The sequence below is a fragment of the Myxocyprinus asiaticus genome, chromosome 7 (genome assembly GCF_019703515.2).
Source record: "Myxocyprinus asiaticus isolate MX2 ecotype Aquarium Trade chromosome 7, UBuf_Myxa_2, whole genome shotgun sequence".
Lineage (NCBI taxonomy): Eukaryota > Metazoa > Chordata > Actinopteri > Cypriniformes > Catostomidae > Myxocyprinus > Myxocyprinus asiaticus.
In genome coordinates this window covers 23,646,028-23,670,214 of record NC_059350.1, presented here as the reverse complement: position 1 = coordinate 23,670,214, position 24,187 = coordinate 23,646,028, and the positions used below count along the sequence as shown (strand labels likewise).

Below are 24,187 nucleotides of genomic sequence, written 5' to 3'. Positions count from 1 at the left end.
TTAAAACGGCCTTCCAGAGTCTCCAACAAGTCAAGTTCACTAATTTGTGACATACGTGCATGATCAATGCATGTGATTAACTTGAACCTTATATGAAGTTAAACAAATCCAAGCAATGGTTTTGTGTTGCAGATCTGTGACCGAAGTCCAAGCGTATCAAAAGCACCAAGTGAATATTACATTAGGATCTTCTTGATCATTCCTCCTTGTTTTCATGCTCACACTTCTCCTCTTTTTGTCTGTCTCTCTTCCTACCCTTCATTCTTTAATGTGGATGAAAAGCATGGAGCATCAGTTATTCAAATTCTCACTCAGGGTAGCAATTCTTCTGCATAATCTGCTCACAGCTTTGTGTGGTTCTTCTGTTTGTTCATTCAGGTGGAACGATTATCATTTGTTCAGATACTAAATGTGATGCAGACATGTGGTTTTACTATTCACATATATTTAAATTTAAGGCAAATTTGTATTCATGTCTAGTCCAATAAACTGTATGTCTCAAAGGAAATTTTTGTTGAATGCTTTTGATTTATTCCAGAGGATATTCCTAGAAAGATTCCTGGAAATACTACGGCCTTTAACGTTGCCACAGCAAGAGGCATTTTAGAACCAATGTCTTTTATATATTCGTGACATTCACTCTTTCATAATTACATGGAATATTTTCCTGTTGCTTAATTCCTAAAATTGTAATTGAGCAACAGACCACAATAGACAGTTCCAATTTAGATCTGTGTAGTGATGTGATGAAATCTACACATACTCTCTGAAGAACATACATCCAGAGTTCAGTCTTAAAGATAGAACAAATAACATTCATTATTGGACCACGTCTTGAATTGGTCTTTTCTACTCCAAAGTGAAGAGAGAGAGAGAGAGAGAGAATAGATATTATATAGAGAGGATTCAATTATTGCTCTGAATCCAACATAACTGCCCAATCATAGAGGCTGTTTCAGTCATAGATAGACAGTTCCAAGGCAAATAGATATATAAACATTCTGAGCATCCTTATCCAGTAGAACTAACCTCGAGAATGGATATACTATATTTCTGTATACAATGCAACATTATGTACACAGTTATTTGAGCCTATCAATTTACCAGACCACTTATAAACTGTAGAGCAGTCAATGTGAACGTAGAGTCATATTTCAAAATAGCCTTTATATGAGCCTAGAATACGTACTGATGCTAAGTTTTAAAAAATGTTTCCCCATTCTTTTAGGTTTTCTCCTTACAGCACAAGGTTACCTTGGTGTTGCAAATGCATAATGCTAAGCTAATAAAGAGAAGTAGAATTCCTATGTTTGTGTCTGTGATAATGAATGTGAATTTAAACAGGTTGTTATTTCTTTCCTGCAGGCAAACCAATAAGGGAGAAATGGAAAGGAGGGAGTAGTTACATCCGAAGACAGTTTAGGAGAAACAACTACATTTTGTTTCTTGTCTAAAGGATATTATTTAAAGAACAGCAAAAAAAATAAAAAAATAAAGTGAGATTATAAATGCCCTCATGGCATTGGGGAATGCCATGATCGTTGATCTGGCTGGTGGGTGTGCTGTCCATCATTGTTTAATTACAGCCTGAGGGCAGGCTTTACCTTGGAAGTGGGAGAAGGGAGGAGTGGAGGACTGTGAATTCAACCAACTCTGCCAACTGCAGCTGGACCATGTTACGGCTTGGAAGAACCCCGTGGATACCTCTAATCATGGTGCATCCACTGGCCACCCTTCGCTTTTTTACATGGATTGTGCTTGCAGCTGCTTGGCTAGCCATAGCACAGGCACAGCAGCACCCTATTGTCACAACAAACTATGGCAAACTGAGAGGCTTGAAAACAGCTCTTCCCAATGAGATACTTGGGCCTGTGGAACAGTATCTGGGGATTCCCTATGCCCTTCCACCCACAAGGGAGAGAAGGTTTCAGCCCCCTGAGCCCCCCATGTCATGGCCAGGGATTCGAAATGCCACACAATTTGCTCCGGTTTGTCCTCAGTTTCTGGAAGACCGGTTTTTACTCAATGATATGTTACCCGTATGGTTCACGGCCAACTTGGATACCGTGGTTACCTACGTACAAGATCAAAGTGAAGACTGCCTGTTCCTAAACATTTATGTACCCACCGAGGATGGTATGTTATTTCTTTACTCAGAAAATATAATGTTATGTATGTCTTTAATGTTTTCTGCTCGGCAACTTTTATTATCATAGTTTGTTTGTTGTTATATCATCAGATAGATCATATTGGTTTGCTTCAGCAAAACCTGCTTAGTTAGCATCAACATCCCTAAGGATCAGAATTTGATATAGAACTATGAAGGCTTTCTGAGTTCAGTACATTTTGAATTCCCAAAGGGCTTTTAGCCATATTGTTGCAAGCAAGATATTGTTGACACTCTGAAAATAGGTTCGAGTTTTTTTCACAATTAGTTAATGGATAAATCTCAAGGCTACCATCTCAAAAATGGTACAGGGAAAGTAAATCTTTTGCCATTTCAATATATTGATTTAAAGCTCATCTAGGGTGTAAGTGTATAATTTTTACTTTTGAATGATTTTGACTTTGGATGTTTTGGCTATTTCCTCATACTTGTTTTAACTCAAAGTAATTTAAATGTAAAGCTTCAATCAGCGGCATTTCAGAATGTTCTTTTCACTAAGTAAATAATAATCAAAGTAGTAACCCTGTAATAATTCTCAGATAAGCTATATGTGGTAATCAGTGGTTTGAGATTGTCCTGTACTGTAGTCTCAAACTGTATGACAGTGTGCTAAATTTAACTTGGCCTCTAGATTGACAGATTAAAGAAGAGAGAAAAGGGATTAAATCACAACTGAAAATAGGGATGCATGCAATAACATATCTAATTCTGGCAGAACTCCCTTCAAACTATTGTTGTCTCATAATTATGACATTACCTTGTCATAGCATGCAATTTTGCAAGAGTCTTGATTATTCTGCTATTTGCTAAGAAATACTAGAAAAATAGAGAATCTACACATTTTGCTGCAAAGTACACAATGCACTGCATCTTCATATAGTAATATAACTAATAATAAATGTTGTTGAACTAAACATTAAAATAGCTCACTAATAATTTTGAATCATCCTGAGTCAATTGCTGAGTTTGAGCCACAAGTCACCACAGACGCTGACGTAAAATCCAAGTTAAAATGCAGTCTAAATGGCGGTGTTTCATGTCCTGCTCCAATGTGCAATAAATATATTTTTTAAATTAAACAGATTGTGCCAGAATATTTTGCCAGCTTACAGTTTTGCTTAAAGTCCCTCCTGTGTTATTGAAATTCAGTCCTCTTTTGTGCCGTACTGAAGACAGTCATCCCGTTAGCTTTCAAATTCTAACTGCCCATCATACCTTGGCTCTCCAAATTGCCCTTTTGAAAATCCTGTGTAATATGGGAACATCCTGCCATTTTTTACTCAAAAAGAGACTTACTCTGCAGTTGTCTCTCTCTCTTGAAACAGGATGACAGATATAAAAAGCCCTTTAGTGCAAAAACCAAATCAAAAGCAAAAGCATGATCTTCAAGGCTAGAATTGAAAACCGGGATCAACCCTAACTGATCTTTAGTTGACTTGGAAAAAAACAGGTTTGAGATGGATAAATTCTCTTTATGTTTTAGTGGCCCGCATCTTTTGTTAGATAAGCGCACAAAAGAGACTGCAGTGAGGGAGTCAGTTTTATCTCTCGGTGCAGTTACAAGGGAAGGCTGTGGAGGTTGCATCCTGTTTTGCTGTGAATTGGTCATAATGAATGCCTCAGCCTAAAGGAAGGTCTGGGTAAAGAGACAATGCATGCTTCCCTACACTCTTTGATTCCCTCCACTCACCACTTTTATTTCCATTGGACTATTCAAAAAACCCATTTAGAGACAAAGAAAGAGATGGAAAAAAGGAAGTAATGACAAATCAGTGCTTGGTATCCTCATTGTCTGTCTCAGTGGATGGTCTTCTTTAATCTAGCATCTGAAATCCAGTCTTGTTTTAAAGGTAAATGAGATTTACAGGCGTTAAATTGGGCTTCAAAAAAAATTAAATAATAAAATAATAATAATAATAATACCTGTCCATTCCATTTCTTATGTGTATGCTCCAGCCCAGCTTTTGTATGGTCCAATCCACTTGCTGAACTTAATATAAAAAGCCTGCAAAGCTGTTTAATTTTTTATCATTTAGTCACTTGCAACTGAACTGGTTTGCCACTTTTGCCTCATTGAAGTCAATAAATGCTCTGTTTTTTGGGGGTAGTGCAAACACTGGTTGACCTAGATGTGTACTGTACATGTTTTTTTTACTAGTAAATTAAACCGGTGACTGCAGACACTTGTAATGGAGGTGCTTGATGCAAAAATTTTATGACTATGAGTTTTCAATGCCATTGGGATGCTCAGCCACATTTCCACTGTCAGCAAAATGAGGGCACGCTAGTGCATGCCAGGGCCAGTTGTGTTCCCACTGTCACATCATCGGGGCCAACGGCCAAGCACCATTGGCCTGCCGATTACCCTTGGGCCAGAGATGGCTGTGGCAGATCTCTGCCTTCCCTACAAAGGATGAAGCGGGAGCCAGGTGAACAGTTAACGGAAGACTTTAATTAGACACATTTTCACTTGGACACAACATAAAACTGCTTTTCAGCACACACTCGCCACCACACACACACAGCTCCTTGTGCCCCTCACACTGTTGGCCTTTCCGACCCAACTTACAGTGCACACGTTCATCGGCTGCATGGATCTCTCTCTGTCTCTCTCTTTAACTGGTGTCTCCAGCTCCTCTTTATCCCTCTCCTGGCTGATTGGGGTAATTCAGCGCCAGGTGTCCATCCTTACCGTTTTGTCTCTCCTGGCCTCACTCTCTGCAAACATCACTCGGCCACGCCCCATCACCACAAAGGCCAACTGGGGATTGAGGTGGGGTCAATATCAAAGGTGGAATTTAGCTGAGTCAAGACTCACTTTCCACCGACCAAAATAAGCAAACAAATGGCAACTTAAGTCTCCACCATGTTAATTTCGAGGGCTAGCTAGTCTCCAGAGTCCGATACCTCAGCATGAGCTTCCCTCTAGTTTGTGAAATTGGCGGGGTGTATGACGTTGGTACCAGGGCGGCGTATTAAGGGCGGTTTTAGGGCAACGCTGCAGGGCTTTTGGCCTGATGGTGGGAATGAAGGTAGATTTTGGTCTCATGGCTCGAGGTCCAAAGCTATAGGCCCAGGCTGACCAGTTGATAGCCCTAGCTCTCAGTGGCTCAATAGTGGAAGCACAGCTAGTGACACTTAAAGTCCGGCCCGCAGGCCAAATCCATGACATAAATTTATGACATCAAATAACATTGCATTGCATATGTCAGTGCTTGTTCTGGAAGAGAGACTCAGCTACATTTAATGACGGTGAGAATAACAGCAGCACTTTAAGCACAAAAGGACAATACAGTACAGGTTTAGTTAAAACGCTTAATGTGATTTTCGTACATTTTCCTTATGATAAACACTATTTACTGTAAAAACAACAACACTGTAATCCAAGAAGATATGCACTATTTCATGATTTCTCTCCCATAAAAATGAGGATGCAAATGAGGATTCCATTATAATGCATGGTTGCTTAAAATAGTACTAAGACTTGTGGCCCTGGAAGGCAAGATTAGAATTTTTTTCTTCTTTTTTGTGATATATACTATTTTTTAGCACATTCTTCATATGCTGTCTACGAACTGATGAGCTCAATTTTAAATGGAAAGCCAGTTCGTTGAGCTTTAAAAATGGAGAAGGCTTACTCTTAATTATGGGGAAGAAAACGCTTGACAGAAAATATTGTCTTTCTCGATTGATGGCAGCTTTGTTATTTTGGCAAAAAGAAGTGTTTATTAAAAGTGAATATAGATAGAAATTTTGTTCTTTGTGGTTGTTTTTCATTGTAATCCTATCAGGGGCCACTCGTAATGAACACACTTCATTTTTGCATCCATCCATGCAGTTTTTCAATTGTTTTCCTATGTAAACAAGCTCTAGGTGGACCTCTTTTTTTTTTTTTTTTTTTTTCCTTTTTCTCCCAATTTGGAATGCCCAATTCCCAATGTGCTTTTTAAGTCCTCGTGGTCGCATAGTGATTCGCCTCAGTCTGGGTGGCGGAGGACGAATCCCAGTTGCCTCCACGTCTGAGGCTGTCAGCCTGTGCATCTCATCACGTGGCTTGTTGAGCATGTTGCCATGGAGACATAGTGCGTGTGGAGGCTTCATGCCATCCACCGCAGCAACCACACCCAACTCACCATGTGCCCCACTGAGAACGAATCATATTATATTGACCACGAGGAGGTTACCCCATGTGACTTTACCCTCCCTAGCAACCAGACCAATTTGGTTGCTTAGGAGACCTGGCTGGAGTCACTCAGCACGCCCTGGGATTTGAACTAGCGAACTAGCGAATTCCAGGGGTGGTAGCCAGCGTATTTTACCACTGAGCTACCCAGGCCCCCGGTGGACCTCTTTAACCAGTGTCTCACGACGGAGCCCTGGTGAAAAACAAAACAAAAAACAATGTCCCTATTTGGCCGGGAGAAAGTTGGCCACCCTATGCACAAATGTCTTTTGAGTATACAGAGAATGGTGGAAAAAAAAATCCAGTGAGCTGCAGTTCTGTGGGTGAAATGCCTTGTTAATGAGAAGGGTCAGAGGAGAATGGCCAGACTGGCTCAAGCTGACAGGAAAGGGACAGTAACTAAAATAACCATGCATCTCAGAAAAGCATCTCAGAATGCACCACATGTCAAACCTTTGAGTGTTTGAGCTACAGCAACAAAGGAACACTTTAAGTTCACTTCTATCAGATAAGAACTGTAAGCTGAGGCTACAGTTGGCACACACTCACCAAAACTGGGCCGCAATGGAAAAACGTCACCTTGTCTGATAAATCTCAATTTCTGCAGAGACATGCAGCTGGTAGTGTTAGAATTTGGTGTAAATAACATTAATCCATTGATTCATCCTGCCTTGTTTTCATGGTTCAGGTTTGTGTGTAGGGTGTGTAAATGGTGTAGGGAATATTTTCTTGGCACACATCAGGCCCATTAATACCAACTGAGCATTGTTTAAATGCGACAGCCAACCTGAGTATTATTTCTGACCATGTGCATCTCTTTATGACCATAGTCTACTCGTCCTATGATAGCTACTTCCAGCAGGGTAATGAGGCATGTCACAAAGCTCGTCATCTCAAACAGGTTCCATGAACATGACATGAAGTTTGGTGTATTCCAGTGGTCTTTTGGGAACAGCAGATTTGCTGCATGAATGTGCAGCCGACAAATCTGATGTTACTTTGTGTTGCTATCATGTCTACATGGACCAGAATCTAAAAAGAATGCTCCTAGCATCTTGTAAAATCTATGCCATAAATAATTCAGGCTGTTTGTGGGGCAAAGAGGTGTCCTACCCAGTTGTACCTTAAAAAGTGGCCACTGAGTGTATTACAATTAATTGTTTAGCTTTAAAAGCATCAATATAATCAGGTTTGGCAACATGCTTTACATAAGGTGAATCTTTGATCTTTTACAGTCACATACTATATGAAAATCTCTCATTTGACTTTTAATTTGTTGCTGTCAATCACCGGCTTGAACAATTGGCCATTTCTCTTGGTGTTCTGTGTAAAACATTTATTAGAGCAATGGGAACAGTATCGACTGTTGGGTAGTGAGATGTCCTTTGAAGCTCAGCCAAAAAGGTATTCAGAGCTAGTGTAACTTTGTTCCTCATATTCTTGAGGTTGAATTATTAAAAATTCGCCGTTTTGAATGTGATTTGTTTGTCATTCACAATTGTGATTGTGAAAACATTAATGGAGTAGTTTTCAGCATATCAGGCTCAAGACAAAGAGCGAATGTGTGTATATTGTAAAGGAATTGAATGAATGTGGTAATCTGGCAGGCTTTTGAAGTAGCTTTTTAGGAAATTCTCTTGACATTGTCTAAGAAAATTATATATAAAACACAAAGTAGAACATTATCACCCTCAGATTAGAACTAGAACATGGTAAGACTTGTGACTTCTATTGTGTTTTTTTTTTTTTTTGTTGTTGTTGTTTTTTTTAGGACAGTGTCACGTATTTTTAATGCAAAAATTATTAGGTAATAATTTAAAATCAATTTAAGATTTTCTAAATAATTTATTTTGGCCTTTAATTCATTCTGAATTTTGAACAGCATCTCCTAAGGGTCTTCTTTTAAAATAGATAGTATGTAATAATAGTAAGTAATAGTATGGCCTTGTCAGGTCTGTGAAGTGTTTTTGTATGGAAAAGATTTAACAAAAGATTTTGTTAAAATTTTACTTTGGGAAAAACACAACGAGGGGACGTTCAACTTGAGGGTAGTAAATAATTGTGTACTTTCTTTTTGCTAACCAGCTGACATTTTTCAGATACATCGGTGATGAAAAGAAGTTCAAATTCTATTAATGTTTTCTTCGAGATCACACAAAAAGAACGAAAAGATTATTGAAACAGGCAAATTACTATGCAGATACAGCGTTTGTCTTGTACTGCGTGAACTTAAAAAAAAAAAAAGTATCTTTTAAAACCAAAAATTATTAAATTTAGGGACTTTTGCGCATTTAAAGCCTTTTTTTCAGAAAATTATTGCATTCAGCGCCTTAACTATTTTAAAGGACCAAAGAGGACCATTATTTGTAACCTCAACACTCACGATCCCCCACCCCCAAAATGGTTTGGTCTGCCCCCCCAATGTTCAAGACATGGTTATGGCCTTGGTGATGAGTATATATTCTTCTCTGTGCTTATGGATTTGACATAAACTTGCAAAGGTGAATGTCGTAGGTCTGTGAATTCACGCCAAATCTGACCCTTCAGTTAAAAATAAAAATAATTATTGTCAGCTTACCATAGTGAATTGGGTTACGGACAGGGTTTTTAACACTTTTTATTTATTTTTATTTTTTTACGTACCTGCTCAATAATGGACTTTTGTTCATTTTAACCAACAAAACTCTTATGTTGTTCAATTTTAAGTTATCATTATTAACCCACTCGTTCCTGTTATAGTTCCAAAATCAAATATAATATCACATTTTGGTCTGTTCATCACACTATGTGATCGTTTGACTACACAAGACTTGGAATATAGTGCACGAGTCATATTGATCACTTTTACATGGTTTTATGTTTTGTTTTGTTTTTTTGTCCTATTTGAAGCTTTACAGCCTGGAGTCATTATTAACTTTTTAATTATGTGTAAAAAAAAAAAAAATAAAGCTGTGTGAACTAGTCCTTAAACAACACATTTCATCAAATAATTATAAACATAAATAAATCATAACATTGAAACCTAAGACCATAAAATATAATTTCACATTCAAGTGCTTTACTACTGTATGTTATAAAAGTATTTATTAGTGCATTCAACAACAGGGAGCAGGCTGATTTGCTGAAAGACTTTCTAGAATGAAAGTATCAACAAATCAACTGTCAAAGAAATGTAAGCGCAGCATAGTTCTAGCGGGAAGACACGCAACTGTACATCATCGCACCATTAGCTAGTTAACTCCTAGCCAATCATACGTCAGCCATTGCTTTATAAGTCTGCTTACAATCTATCACATTGCTGTTTCAGTGTGCCAACACAGCAACCTCCACTATGAAGGTATTTTTGGAGCAAATCAATTGAGCGCCTGTGACAGTGGAATTTGTAGTTGTAGAGATTAGCCACACATGTGTACCAGTAAATTTGAAGTCACAGAGAAAAATGTTTTAAGAGTTGCAAACTTGTAGATTTTTTTTTTTCTATCCCACAAACACAACACAACAGTTATACCTTCTCAAATTCTTCATTGCAGGTGTACAAATCCTATTCTACGAATGACAAATTAAGAAACTCATACGCTCACATTTTTGCTACAGTTGCTGCAGTGAATATGGTGCAAAACACATTCACACACCCGCATCAAAAAACGTGAAGTCACGGACAAATTTTGCTCATCCGCAAATCAGTATGTGAATTCATCCAATGAGAGTTGCACACTTGTAGAATATTTTCACACAAATATTTTTTTTTTCTTGGACATTTTTCTAGCACAAACATAAGTACATAACTACAACTGCTTGAATCTGCTGCTATGAGTCTCGAACACTGTTTTTCACTTGCAAATGACAAGTTTTGCACGCTCTCCCTTTTGCACCACATATCTATGTAAAATATGGAGCAAAAGTGATTTGTGCATCTGTAGAGGCAGCGGCCTCTAGCGGCCCCAGTAATTATTACTCCCATAGGGAAGCAGTCCCAAAATTGGAAGCTGCAGTGAGTCACAGAGCGGGTTAATTAACATTTTATAATGCCTATAGACGATATAAAGCATGTTTTTCATCCAACGTCACTGCAAATAGTTCCATATAATATAAAATCAATATTTACATAGTCTAAGAATAGTAAGTTATCTCACTCCCATGTGCCCTGCAGTGTCCCACTAAATCACGTCTGCTGACCTGCAACAAAGGCTTAATCACTTGGAAACAGGTGCTTCCAGCCCCCTTAGTTTACTTGGTTAGTTTCGCTCAATTCCTGGATACCTATGGGATCAAGATAATGTTATTTATAGCTTCCAATTTCGGGCTGCTTCCGTATGGGAGTAATAATTACTGGGCAAATTGCCTACTGTAGTGCAGACTCTGACATCCCTTTACTTTACTATGGTATTCCTATAAAAATTACTATCCACCAAAAAAAAAAAAAAAAAAAAAACATGGTACCCATGGTTTTCTGACCATGGTACATTCTCATAAGGGTAATCTTACATTAGGTGCATATTTATGACATGATACTCACCTGCAAAGACCCACCCTGTTCTGTCATTTTTCTAGAAGGTAAAGCAGTAGAGAATATAAGGAATAAATCATTTAATATGAGGGTATAATTTAATATGAGATGACTGAATAGCAAACTTAACAGTGCAGCTAGTCTAGCGTTAGCTTACCTTTTGTGAAATAAGAAAGGCTAACCTAACTAAGAAACACTGATTACCAAAGTAGCTGACCAGCGCGCATATTTAAACTATAAACAAATGTATAACGGTGAGTGATTTCAGAAAAAGAAAGAAAAAACATACATTTATTGGTATAACTAGCTCTTCTGATTGGCCAAAATTCACTGATCTCTGAACAGTGGCTGCCGCTGCCTCTACAGATGCACAAATCACTTTTGCTCCATATTTTACAGATATGTGGTGCAAAAGGGAGAGCGTGCAAAACTTGTCATTTGCAAGCGAAAAACAGTATTTGAGACTCGTAGCAGCAGATTCAAGCAGTTGTTGTTATGTACTTATGTTTGTGCTAGAAAAAATATCCAAGAAAAAAAAAAATATTTGTGAGAAAATATTCTACAAGTAACTCTCATTGGATGAATTCACATACTGATTTGCGGATGAGCAAAATTTGTCCGTGACTTCATGTTTTTTGATGCGGGTGTGTGAATGTGTTTTGCACCATATTCACTGCAGCAACTGTAGCAAAAATGTGAGCGTATGAGTTTCTTAATTTGTCATTCGTAGAATAGGATTTGTGCACCTGCAATGAAGAATTTGAGAAGGTGTAACTGTTATGTTGTGTTTGTGGGAGAGAGAAAAAAATCTACAAGTTTGCAACTCTTAAAACAATTTTCTCTGTGTCTTCAAATTTACTGGTACACATGTGTGGCTAATCTCTACAACTACAAATTCCACTGTCACAGGCGCTCAGTTGATTTGCTCCAAAAATACCTTCATACTCCACTACCCCACCGCCACCAGTTGAGTTCTGTCCTGCACGGGAGTAGGCTCCCCACCTTTGCCTCCTATGTCTGGAAGGATCTGATGGTTCCGAGTATAAATTCTTCAGACTGCCAGACGGGGCTTACGCCAAAGAGAGACATTACATTCCTGTTTCATAATCATCAAATAGTCATCTTAAACTTACTCTACGAGTCTTCCTGATAGAAAAAGCTTTTCTGCAGTGTAATCCTTTGAGAATCACAAACAATACCACAAATAATAGCTAGTAGGATGTTAAGGATATGTCATCTGAGTCATTGAGTCTAACAGCTGAAACCGGGACATTCAATTGCCGGGACACAGGTACACATCTAGTGAAACTAGGATTATCCTGGGTAAACTGGGACATCTGGTCACCTTAACTCTATCAAAGACTTCTTGAGTTTTCTCCTGGGTTTTCAGTTTTCTTTAATGTGTTTTTAGTTTTAGACAGAATGTCCTGGTTACTTGCATAATCTCCATTCCCTGATGGAGGGAATGAGACGTTGTGTCGATGTAGTGACACTAGGGTCACTCTTGGGAGCCCAAGACACCTCTGGTCTTTGATAAAAGGCCAATGAAAATTGGCTAGTGGTATTTGCATGCCACTCCCCCGGACATACGGGTATAAAAGGAGCTGGTATGCAACCACTCATTCAGGTTTTATGCTGAGGAGCAGAGACAAGGTCCGACCATTTCAGCGGGTAGTTCAGAGTTGTGGCAGGAGGGACACAACGTCTCTTTCCCTCCATCAGGGAACAGAGGTTATGCAAGTAACCAGGACGTTCCCTATCTGTCACTCACTCGACGTTGTGTCAATGTAGTGACACTAGGGGTCCCTATACAAAACGCAGCAACTGGCTGAACTGTGTTACATAAACTGGCGGTGTGTGATGGGCAGACAACTGTGCACCTCGTAGCCAGCACACCAGGCCGACATGTAACCTCCCCCAACATAGTTATGAGTGTTGAACAGCCCTTTGGGGACAAGTCGACTACCCAAAAGATAGAGATAGGCTAACCTAGTCGTGGCCTCTTTTCCTCTTCTTTTTTTCCACTCCCTAAAAAACAAGGGGGATTATCCAACTAGGCTGCCAGGTCTAGTTGGGGGGTGTCCCTCCCAAGGGGAGGACACCACGGAGACCACACCTCGCCCAAAGAGAAGGGGGGATATCTAAGTGGAAGATACGTCACATGGTCTTGCCAACCCTGTGGAGAAGTCTCATGGAAGATCCTACCCAACGGGGGAGGAGTTACTACAAACATGGAGACTGTGGCAGAGGGGGCTCTGCCCAAGGAAGACACAGTTTGCCAACAGGGAAACGAATTAGTGAAAGATATACATCGCATGGGGTGACCTTACAGGGAACCGCCACATGTGGAGCACCTACCTCAGAACAGTGCTCTTAGTTAGCACGTGTACTGGGCCAGCAGTGAGTCTCTCTGAAAACTTGACTGCCACAGGGCTCAGAGGAAGTCAACCAGGGAACATAGTTTGTGAAAACTACTGGGAATTAATGGCACACATCTTCAGCTCAGAGGAGGTGAAAGGTGCTATGTGCAAGCGATACACCTGGCCGGCTATTCTGGGCTTATCCGCTTGTATTGCGTGCCACTACCTGGGACGAAATCGGTTCCACCCGGAGGTTGTAGAACCTCGCAAAGGTGTTGGGTGTTGCCCAGCCCGCTGCTCTGCAAATGTCTGTTAGTGAGGCACCCCTGGCCAGGGCCCTGGTAGAATGGGCTCGTAGCCCTACCAGGGGCAGCACGTCCTGAGCGTGATATGCCATAGCTGTGGCGTCAATGAGCCAGTGGGCGATCCTCTGCTTGGAGACAGCGCTTCCTTTCCGCTGTGCACCAAAGCAGACAAAGAGCTGCTCAGAGATCCTAAAGCTCTGCGTGCGATCCAAATAGATGCATAAAGCGCACACCGGACACAGCAACGACAGGGCTGGGTCTGCCTCCTCCTGGAGCAGCACTCGCAGGTTCACCACCTGGTCCCTAAAAGGGGTCGTGGGAACCTTGGGCACATAGCCCGGTCGGGGTCTCAAGATCATGTGAGAGTAGCCCAGACCGAACTCCAGGCGCGTTTCACTGACAGAGAACGATTGCAGGTCTCCTACCCTCTTGATGGAAGTGAGCGCAGTCAGGAGGGCAGTCTTCAAGGAGAGTGCCTTAAGGTCAGCTGACTGCAAAGGCTCAAAGGGGGCTCTCTGTAGACCCTGAAGAACTACAAAGAGGTCCCGTGAGGAAACGAGGTGCAGTCTGGAGGGGTTCAGCCTCCTGGTGCCTCTCAGGAACCTGATGATCAGGTCGTGCTTCCCTAAGGACTTACCATCCACTGTGTCGTGGTGTGCTGCTATAGCAGCAACATACACCTTCAAGGTGGAAGGGGACAGCTGCTCTTCCAACCTCTCCTGCAGGAAGGAAATCACCAATCTGACTGCGCATCTCTGGGGGTCTTCCCGTCGGGGAGAACACCACTTAGCAAACAGATGCCACTTAAAGGCATACAGGCGCCTCGTAGAGGGGGCCCTAGCCTGAGTGATCGTGTCTACCACAGACATGGAGATTCCAGAGGTCTGGTCGCGGGTGCCAGATGGTGCCCTGTCCCTGAGAAAGAAGGTCCTTCCACAGGGCAATTCGCCGGGGGGAGGGGGGGGGGCTGTCGCGAGGAGTGTGAGGTCCGAGAACCATGTCTGGGTGGGCCATTAGGGTGCTACTAGGACGACCTGCTCCTCGTCCTCCCTGACCTTACATAGAGTCTGTGCAAGGAGGCTCACTGGGGGAAACGCATATTTGCGTAGGCCAGGAGGCCAGCTGTGTGCCAGCGTGTCTATGCCGAGAGGTACCTCGGTCAGGGCGTACCAGAGCGGGCAGTGGAAGGATTCTTGGGAGGCTAACAGGTCTACCTGTGCCTGTCTGAATTGACTCCAAATCAGCTGGACCACCTGAGGGTAGAATCTCCACTCTCCCCTGAGGGTAACCTGCCGTGACAGCACGTCCGCTGCAGTGTTGAGGTTGCCTGGGATGTGAGTGGCTTGTAGCGACTTGAAGTGCTGTTGACTCCACAGGAGGAGACGGCGGGCGAGTGGTGACATACAACGAGAGCACAGACCGCCTTGGCGGTTGACATATGCTACTGTTGCCGTGTTCTCTGTCCGAACTGACACGTGCTTGCCCTGGATCAACGGCTGGAACCTCCGCAGGGCGAGCAGAATTGCCAACAACTCGAGGCAGTTGATATGCCAACGCAGCCACGGGCCCGTCCATAAGCCGGCGGCTGCGTGCCCGTTGCAAACAGCGCCCCAGCCCGTTTTGGAGGCATCTGTCGTGACCACAACGCACCTGGAGACCTGCTCAAGGGGAACACCTGCCCGTAGAAACGAGAGGTCGGTCCAAGGGCTGAAGAGACGGCGACAGACCAGTGTGATGGCCACGCGATGTGTCCCGCGGTGCCATGCCTATCTCGGGACTCGAGTCTGAAGCCAGTGCTGAAGCGGTCTCATATGCATCAACCAGAGCGGGGTGGCCACCGCTGAGGATGCCATATGCCCCAGAAGCCTCTGAAAGAGTTTCAGTGGAACCACTGTTTTCTGTTTGAACGCCTTCAAACAGGTCAGCACTGACTGTGTGTGCTCGTTCATGAGGCGGGCTGTCAATGAGACTCAGGTTTTGAGTCCAACTCCAAACTGAGAAAAGAGATGCTCTGAACCAGGAGGAGCTTGCTCTTTTCCCAGTTGACCCGAAGCCCTAATCGGCTGAGGTGCGAGAGCACCAAGTCCCTGTGTGCACACAACATGTCTCAAGAGTGAGCTAGGATTAGCCAATCATTGAGATAGTTGAGAATGTGAAATTCCCACTTCCTTTAATGGGGCAAGAGCTGCCTCTGCAACCTTTGTGAAGACGCGAGGGGACAAGGACAGGCAGAAAGGGAGGACCTTGTACTGATATGCCTGACCCTCGAATGCAAACCACAGGAAGGGTCTGTGTCGAGGTAGAATCGAGACGTGAAAGTATGCGTCCTTCAGGTCTACCGCCGCGAACCACTCTTGATGCCGGACGCTCGCCAGAATGCTTTTTTGCGTCAGCATCTTGGACAGGAGTCTGTGTAAAGCCCGGTTCAGTACTCACAGGTCCAAGATTGGCCGCAACCCACAGCCTTTTTTCGGTACAATGGAGTAGGGGCTGTAAAACCCCTTCTTCATCTCAGCCGGAGGAATAGGTTCTATTGCACCCTTCCGTAGGAGAGTGGCGATCTCCGCGCGCAAGGTAGCAGCGTTTTTGTCCTTCACCAAGGTGAAGTGGATACTGCTGAACCTGGGTGGACGCCTGGTGAACTGAATCGCGCAGCCATCACGACGGATTGGAAAGCACAAGCCACGCATCCAAGTTCCGTGCGAGGGGGACCAAAGGGACAATGTCATCAGACGTACCGGCAGGTGGGGCCTCGCGGCGGGGCGGAGCTCGAGGTGCCACACCATTTCGTGGCCCTGCTGAGTCTAGGGACATCGAAGCACTTACCTGGCTCCTTGTGACCACCCCTGGAACAGCCTGGGACGGGGGAGGAAGAGGCATGTCCTCGCAACCCGTGGAGACTGTCACATCGGGGGCAGATGTGTGCCACAGCTGGGTGCACAGGGGCGGGGAGACCGCCGCTGGAGCGCCAATCCTGCAAGGAAAAAAAGGTGGACGGTGGTCGTGATGCACACCGGGTATGTGACCCAGGGAAGGAAGAAACCGCTCTTTTGCTGAACTGTTGGGTACCGCAGCCACTTGGGCATGTGGCGAAATCAAATGAAAAGGCAACAAAAGATTCTCCATCTGGCCCTCCACCAGGGGATGGAGTGGTCTTACTACCAGCTCCAATGCAGTGGGTTTCGTCGACCCTGGGTCGCCCGTCTCAGGAGCACTTTGACGAACTTTGTGGGTTCTTGGTGGCCGGCCGTGAGACGGGTGTCATCTGCTTCCTCTGCAGGGGGATGCCCTTGACGACGAGCAGACGGGGTGCAGGATCTTGAGCCGCGCTGGGGCAGGATATGCCAGATAGCCTCCGTCTGCTGCTTCACCGTCGAGAACTGCTGGGCAAAGTCCTTGACAGTGTCACCGAATAGGCCAGCCTGGGAGATGTGGGCAGCAAGGAACCGTGTCTTGTCGGCAGCACCCATCTCGACCAGGTTGAACCAAAGGTGGCGCTCCTGGACCACTAATGTGGACATCGTCCGCCCGAGAGACCACACCGTGACCTTCGTCGCTTGGAGAGCGAGGTTGGTTGCCGAGTGCAATTCCTGCATCAGATCTTGGGCGGAACTACCCTCGTGCAGTTATTTTAGCGTCTTGGCTTGGTGGACCTGCAGGAGAGCCATGGCGTGCAGGGCAGAGGCGGCTTGTCCAGCAGCGCTGTAGGCTTTGGCCATCAGGGATGACGTGAACCTACAGGGCTTGGACGGGAGCTTTGGGCGTCCGTGCCAGGTGGCGGCACTCTGCAGGCATAGGTGCACCGCGAGCACCTTATCCACCAGGGGAATCCCGTATAGCCCCTGGCCGCCCCACCATCGAGGGTAGTGAGGGCGGGGGAACTGAGGAATCGGGACCGGGCAGTAAAAGGTGCCTCCCATGATTTCGTCAGCTCCTCGTGCACTTCCGGGAAGAAAGGCACTGGAGCAGGGCGTGGTTGCTTTGAGTGGCGCCACGAGCCCAGGAACCAATCATTGAGCTGCGAGGGTTCAGGGGAGAGTGGAGGGTTCCACTCTAGCCCAACGCTCGCGGCCGCCCGGGAAAGCATGTCCGTCATCTCTGCATCAGCCTGTGACTGGGCAGTCGTCCCCGAAGGGGGGGATCCCAGCTGAGACTTCTGCGTCCGACTGGACAAGCCCGCTCTCCGATGCTGCGCTCAAGAGCTCATCAGCTTCGCGGGCTCAGAACAAGTGGTCAAACTCGCCGTGAGACGTGCCTGCGGACTCATCCGGAAGCCCGATCGGGGCAGACGAGCATGCTGGGGAATGGGAGGTCTGCGAGGGGATACCCGGTGGAGGCGGTCCCATTGGGGTCCCCAAATCGCCCCCAGTGCTAGCCGCGCTGGCCTCAAACCCGTAGGTAGAAGGACCGAGGCGGGGAGCCACTGCCGCGACTGCAACATTGCCATGGTCATGTTCTCGCAGTGAGAACATGAACCATCTACGAACGCTGGTTGCGCCCAGACACGAAAGACAGCGATCGTGACCGTCTGAAGTTGAGAGGTAATGACTGCAACCAGGAATATCACACAATCGGAAAGGCATCTTTAAAAAGACGCGTCTTTAAAAAGAAGTTCAGTGTGTGCCGCTCTTTTAGAGAAATATACTCTTTCAGGAAAATATAATCTCTTTTTTCTGCCGAAGCACCCAGGGGCCTTCTCTGCAGTGCACCAGTGCAGAGGAGGGAGAAGCCCCTGAAATGCGCCGTCAGATCCAGCAGAGGTGAATGAACAGTCGTGAGAATTCAGCTCAGTGAGCATGACCGTTCGGTTCCGGAGAGAAAATCTGAATGAGTGGTTGCATACCAGCTCCTTTTATACCCGTATGTCCGGGGGAGTGGCATGCAAATACCACTCGCCAATTTTCATTGGCCGTTTATCAAAGACCAGAGGTGTCTCGGGCTCCCAAGAGTGACCTCTAGTGTCACTACATCGACACAACGTTGAGTGAGTAACAGATAGGGAATGCTGGATTCCAGCATTCTTGCTCAGATAGAAAGATATGAAAGAATGGACACCTTTATGTATTGTAGATGCCATTTGCTTGCCCCCCCCCCCCCCTTTTTTCAGAGTAGACTCACCATTTGAATTTGAAATTAGTTTACATTTAGCATTTGTTTGAAAATGCTTCAAAATCTCAGATACAAACTTTTAGCAATTAAAATTGTACTTGCAGACTTGAATGAACAATGAGTGAATGAAATTATTCTCATTTTATTTAATTAATTAAATATTGTAAGCACATTATGCTAATCTGTTTAAGCCAATATAACCATAACATCACTTATGTAATACTAAAGCTAATACTAAAAGTCTCTAGGGTAGAGAATAAACATTTCTGGAATAGTTCATGTATTTTAAGCTACACTAGTCAGAGGCACCATTGGGTGCTTAGCAGTGCACCTTGAATGACTTATTTATTTATTTATTTATTTATTTTTATTCAGTAGATATAATGCTGCGTTCCATTCAAGTCGTATGTGGGATATTCTTCTTGATATCTCCAATCTCCGACCATAAAGGCATTCCATTGACAGATGTTTGGAAGATGACGTTTAATTAAACAAAACTGCAATGCTCCCGTTAGCTTAGCAGGTGTTTGACTGTCACCAGAGACGTCTCCTAGCAGCCCAAATGAAAAACAATTCTGCAGCGTTAGCATTTGTTCTACAGGTGTACGATTATCAAAAGAGAGTATAATTTACCATGATTTGAACACCTGTTTCTGCAAATGTTTGTTAAAAAAGCTTTAATATCATGTAATGTAGGAACATCGACTCATTGATCAGTATTATTTAATAAAAGTATCATGTACTTTGCATATCTCCCTGGATACTGACATGTTTGTGTGACGTCACACACTTGCATCTCAAAATTTCTGCACAAGTTTCCAAGTTGGAATTCCGACTTCAAATGGCGTTCCATTGCACTTTTGCCTAGTAGGAAGACTTTCCATGTTGAATGTAATGCAGCATTAAACCTATTATGACATGAGTTAGCCCATGCAACAGCAGTATAATGAATTATAAAGTTTATTTTGTGAAGTGAATTCCTTCAACCATCTTTAAATTACTAGCTGAAACTGCCCACTGTATAGTAGACTAGGTTTCTTTTATACATTAAAAGGTATACACTGTAAAAATTAAAATATACTTGAGACACCATTTGGGATTCCTCAGATCCCCCTTTTGAGAATCTCTAAGCACTCTTTCAAAAAGGGCATTTCCTTCAAAATGGAGCATATAAGTTCATACGAGAACTCTAAAGGCTGTCAAAGGTTCCCACAGTAACCCCATCATAAAGGAAAGGTTTTAAGGCACTTAAAATATTGAAGTTCCTTGAGTACACAATATAATATTTGAGGCGCCTTCAGAAGGGTGCTTGGAGGTTCTGCAGTACATTTTTATTTTTGTTACAGTGTTGTTGACATGCACTGCTTGAGTTCTATAACTCTACACTCACTGACCACTTTATTAGGAACACCTGAACACCTACTTATTCATGCAATTATCTAATCAGCCAATCATGTGGCAGCAGTGCAGTGCATAAAATCAAGCAGATAAGGGTCAGGAGCTTCAGTTACTGTTAACTGTGGCTACGGTAACTCAGATAACTGCGCTATACAATTGTAGTGAGCAGAATAGCATCTCAGAATGCACAACTCATCAATCCTTGAAGCGGATGGGCTACAACAGCAGAAGACCTCTTCGGGTTCCACTTCTGTCAGCCAAGAACAGAAAGCTGAGGCTGCAGTGGGCCTACCATATGTGTAACTCAGCAAAATTCATCAGACCAGGCTATGTTTTTCCAGTGTTTAACTGTCCAGTTTTGGTGAGCCTGTGCCCACTGCAGCCTCAGCTTTCTGTTCCTAGCTGACAGAAGTGGAACCCGAAGTGGTGCTCTGCTGTTGTGTCCCATCCACCTCAAGATTCGACATGTTGTCCATTCTGAGATGCTATTCTGCTCACTACAATTGTACAGAGGGGTTATCTGAGTTACCGTAGCCTTTCTGTCAGCTTTTTTGGCACCATTCTGAGTAAAATCTAGAGACTGTTGTGTGTAAAAATCCAAGGAGATCAGCAGTTACAAAAATACTGAAACCAGCCCGTCTAGCACCAAAAATCATGCCACAGTCGAAATCACTGAGATCACAGTTACATTCTGATGGGCTATGTGAATATTAACTGAAGCTCCTGACCCATGTCTGTATACTTTTATGCATTGCACTGCTGCCACACGATTGGCTGATTAAATAATCGCATGAATAAGTAGGTGTACAGATGTACCTAATGAAGTGGTTGGTGAGTGTAGATCAGTGGTTCTCAACCCAACTCTGCACATTTTGTATATCTCCCTTTTCTGACACACCCAATTCAGGTCTTGTAGTCACCACCAATGGGCTAATGAGTTGAATCAGGTGTGTTTCATTAGGGAGATATCTAAAATGTGCAGTGTTGGGAGGCCTCCAGGAACAGATTAAAGGTGAAGTGTGTATTTTCTTATATGCACATACTTAATCCAGTCTCAGCATAATATACAGAGATGTCTATATGGATATTTGTATGCTTACATACTAAAAAGTATACAAACTTTGCAGCTTTCAAGATATTGCTGTGTTTGTTTTAGCGGTCCAACATGTCAACATCTGTTTCAACCAATGGCTTTAATTTGGAGCAAACTACCTGTTTTTCTGTGCAATAACGGGGCCAATGGGGTAGTAGAAGTCTTTGGAAAACCTATTTAGAAATAGGGCTGGGTATTGATACAGAATTCTCGATTCGATTCCGATTCACAAGCTTTTGATTCAATTCAATTCTGATTTAGATTTTATTAGATTAGATTACAATTCATTTGGGTATATTTTAGAAAATATACATTTTACACATCATTACATCATTAGTTTTTCTTTATTTTGGTTACATTTCAGCTTTTTTTTAAATGTACAAATTCTATGTATTCCATCAATAAATATGCATGTATTATATTGCATTTATATATATATATATATATATATATATATATATATATATGTATGTGTGGGTGTGTGTGTGTGTGTTTATTGTTTACATGCATAATTTGTATTTCATGCATAATTTGACTTTACACTGATGGTGCTTTCTCTTTAAGAATACCGGCAGTTCAGTGAGCATCAGTGTTTTTTGGTTGAGCACATATTAAGGATTGGAGTCACACAGTTTCTTTACAGCATCTGTGCTATGTTTGATAAGAATGAAATGTTGTTTTTGACAAATGCATTGCGTGGTTCTTGTCTTTGGACACATTACATGGAAAGAGTCAAACCAAACTTTTACTCTCAACACGCACTGAACTTCTTCACCACTATACTACTCAATCACTGGTGAGTGAAATCTGAAAATTCAAGCCAGTGGCTTATCACAGATATTTTTAGACACATAATGCAAAATTTGGTCAATTTAATTAAAGATTGCGATGCATTGGAAAATGTCTATTTTTACCCACCCCTATTTGGAAACAGTCATTACTTTTTGCAGTTTTCTCAGAAAGTGCACACTTTACTAAGCGTAAACCTCTTCAGTCTGGCTGTGGAGATCAGGTTAATGTGGAAGATATATGTGGATGGAACCTTGGTTTCCCAGGTTTGGCTAAGAGCACAAAATGGCATAAGATGCTGGAATATGTCTGAGCGATTGCACAGCAGTGTGTAGTGCATAGGCCACTGGATCGTCTTCCTCTTATAGATAGGAAGTGAAACGTGTGGAAAAACAGGGGTAAGTGTCTGTGGAACAGGTCAACCATAGAAAGCAAATGTCTCAGAACTGCACTACTGGGGGACACATCACGTGGGGCCATGTGTTCACACACACACACACACACATACACACACATTCACACACATTCAATTACACAGGTGTACACATACACCTACGGACATACACACAATCATGTGCATGGGACCACACACATTCCTACATGCTGCAACCTGTTAGAGTATCCCTTGCCCTTCACAGATAAGTGAACTGCAAAAGGATTTTACATAGCAGTAGCGATATGAGTGCATTTGTAATGGCTGTATTACCCATTTACATGCAAATAGGTTGAACCGGGGGTCAAGACTAGGCTGGTTAGCATGGGCAGTTAGGGCTCTTAAAAGTGTAACATGGACTTTTGCCTGTCTGCTGCATATTATGCTAGTGAAAGGCTTGAGACTGCGTGTTCTTGTGCTGCCATCAGCCAGTCAGCCTTGTTAGCATGTCAGGACATTATTTTCCTGTGGCTCCAGTGTGATTAGTCACATGGCATTTATGGTTTAGTTGACTGGCTCAAAACACGATGTGCCCAGAACTGAGAGCCCATGAGCAAAGATGGCAGCATGCAGGTTGTGTACTTAATTAAGTTAGCAATGTTGTGATACAATTCAGTGTTAAAATAAATCAGATTCAAAGAGTGATACTTCAACTGATGATACTTAGACAAATACTACAAGATTATTTTATAACACTTCATAATATCTGCCAAAAATAAGTAAGGCCAGATGTAATCTATAGGCTTTTAATTCTCAAATGAAAAATCTGTGGTGACTCTGACACCAGTAAATGTTACATTTAATATTTTACATGTTTGCCTTGCTGTGACGAGGGGGAGGGCGTGGCCGGGCCGTGATGGTGCATGGCCGGTGCTGAATCAGCTGATCAGTGGGAGAGTGAAATAAGGGGCGGCCGGATACGCCGGGTCGGGAGAGGGACGCACACGGCCACGTTGCATGTGTGTCTGTTCGTTTATGTTTTATGTTGTGTTTTATCATTAAAAGTTTATGTTGATTGTTCAGCTGGTTCCCGCCTCCTCCTTGCCCATCATTTACCTGTTACAGTGGTACCGAAACCCGGGTTGAAGGAGGGATGCGCTGTCGCGGAGTCCTCGCCACTGCCATCCGCCAGGGGACGGAGGGGTCGCTGCCAGCCGCCAACAGCCGGAGGAACCGCGGCCATCTGCAGAGAAGGGGAGGAGCGGTTCCGTCCACCAGGGGCCGGAGAACTCGCTGCCGTCCGCTGGGGGAGGAGCGAGCTGGCATCTGCCAGAGGGTGGAGGAGCGGTTGAGGACCGGGCGACAGTGCGTCCGGGAGCCAGCGAGCAAGTTCTTTTCTCTCTCTCTCTCTCTCTCTCTCTCTCTCTCTCTCTCTCTCTGTGTCTCCGCTCGCCCTTTCCCTCTCCCCATGCCTCCCCTCGTCTCTCCCCCCAGGTTCACAGGAGGCGGGGTGGACCACCGGCTGACAGAACAGCAGGAAGGGCAACGTCTCCCCCCAGAGATGGGGAGGGAGTTAGTCAGACTGGTGGCGCCCCGGCCTGAATCAGTCGGGGGAGGAGTGTGACGAGGAGGAGGGAGTGGCTGGGCCGTGATGGAGCTGATTAGCGGGAGAGCGAGATAAGGGGCGGCCAGAGACATCGGTTCGGGAGAGAGAGACGCATGCGGCCGCATTTTGTGTGTCTGTTTGTGTTATGTTTATGTTTGTTTTATGTTGAGTTTTGCATTAAAATCTTATGATGACTATTCAGACGGTTCCCACCTCTTCCTTGCCCATCCTTATACTGTTACATCTACTTCAATTTCTTGATTGTAGTCTATATTCTGCAGACATTTGGCAGCATTG

At 43.6% G+C, this 24,187-nt stretch overlaps 1 protein-coding gene across 3 annotated transcripts in view; it reads left to right on the top strand.

Annotated features, from left to right (window-relative positions):
- The window catches only part of LOC127444307 (neuroligin-4, X-linked-like), a 145,049-nt gene that overhangs the window by 4,830 nt on the left and 116,032 nt on the right, over positions 1 to 24,187 (top strand). For all 3 annotated transcript variants that reach the window (XM_051703583.1, XM_051703584.1, XM_051703582.1), the window contains exon 2: positions 1,366 to 2,136. In XM_051703583.1, coding sequence (XP_051559543.1) covers positions 1,674 to 2,136 — 463 coding nt within the window. In that variant the 5' untranslated portion in view covers positions 1,366 to 1,673. The remainder of the gene's footprint in view (positions 1 to 1,365; positions 2,137 to 24,187) is intronic.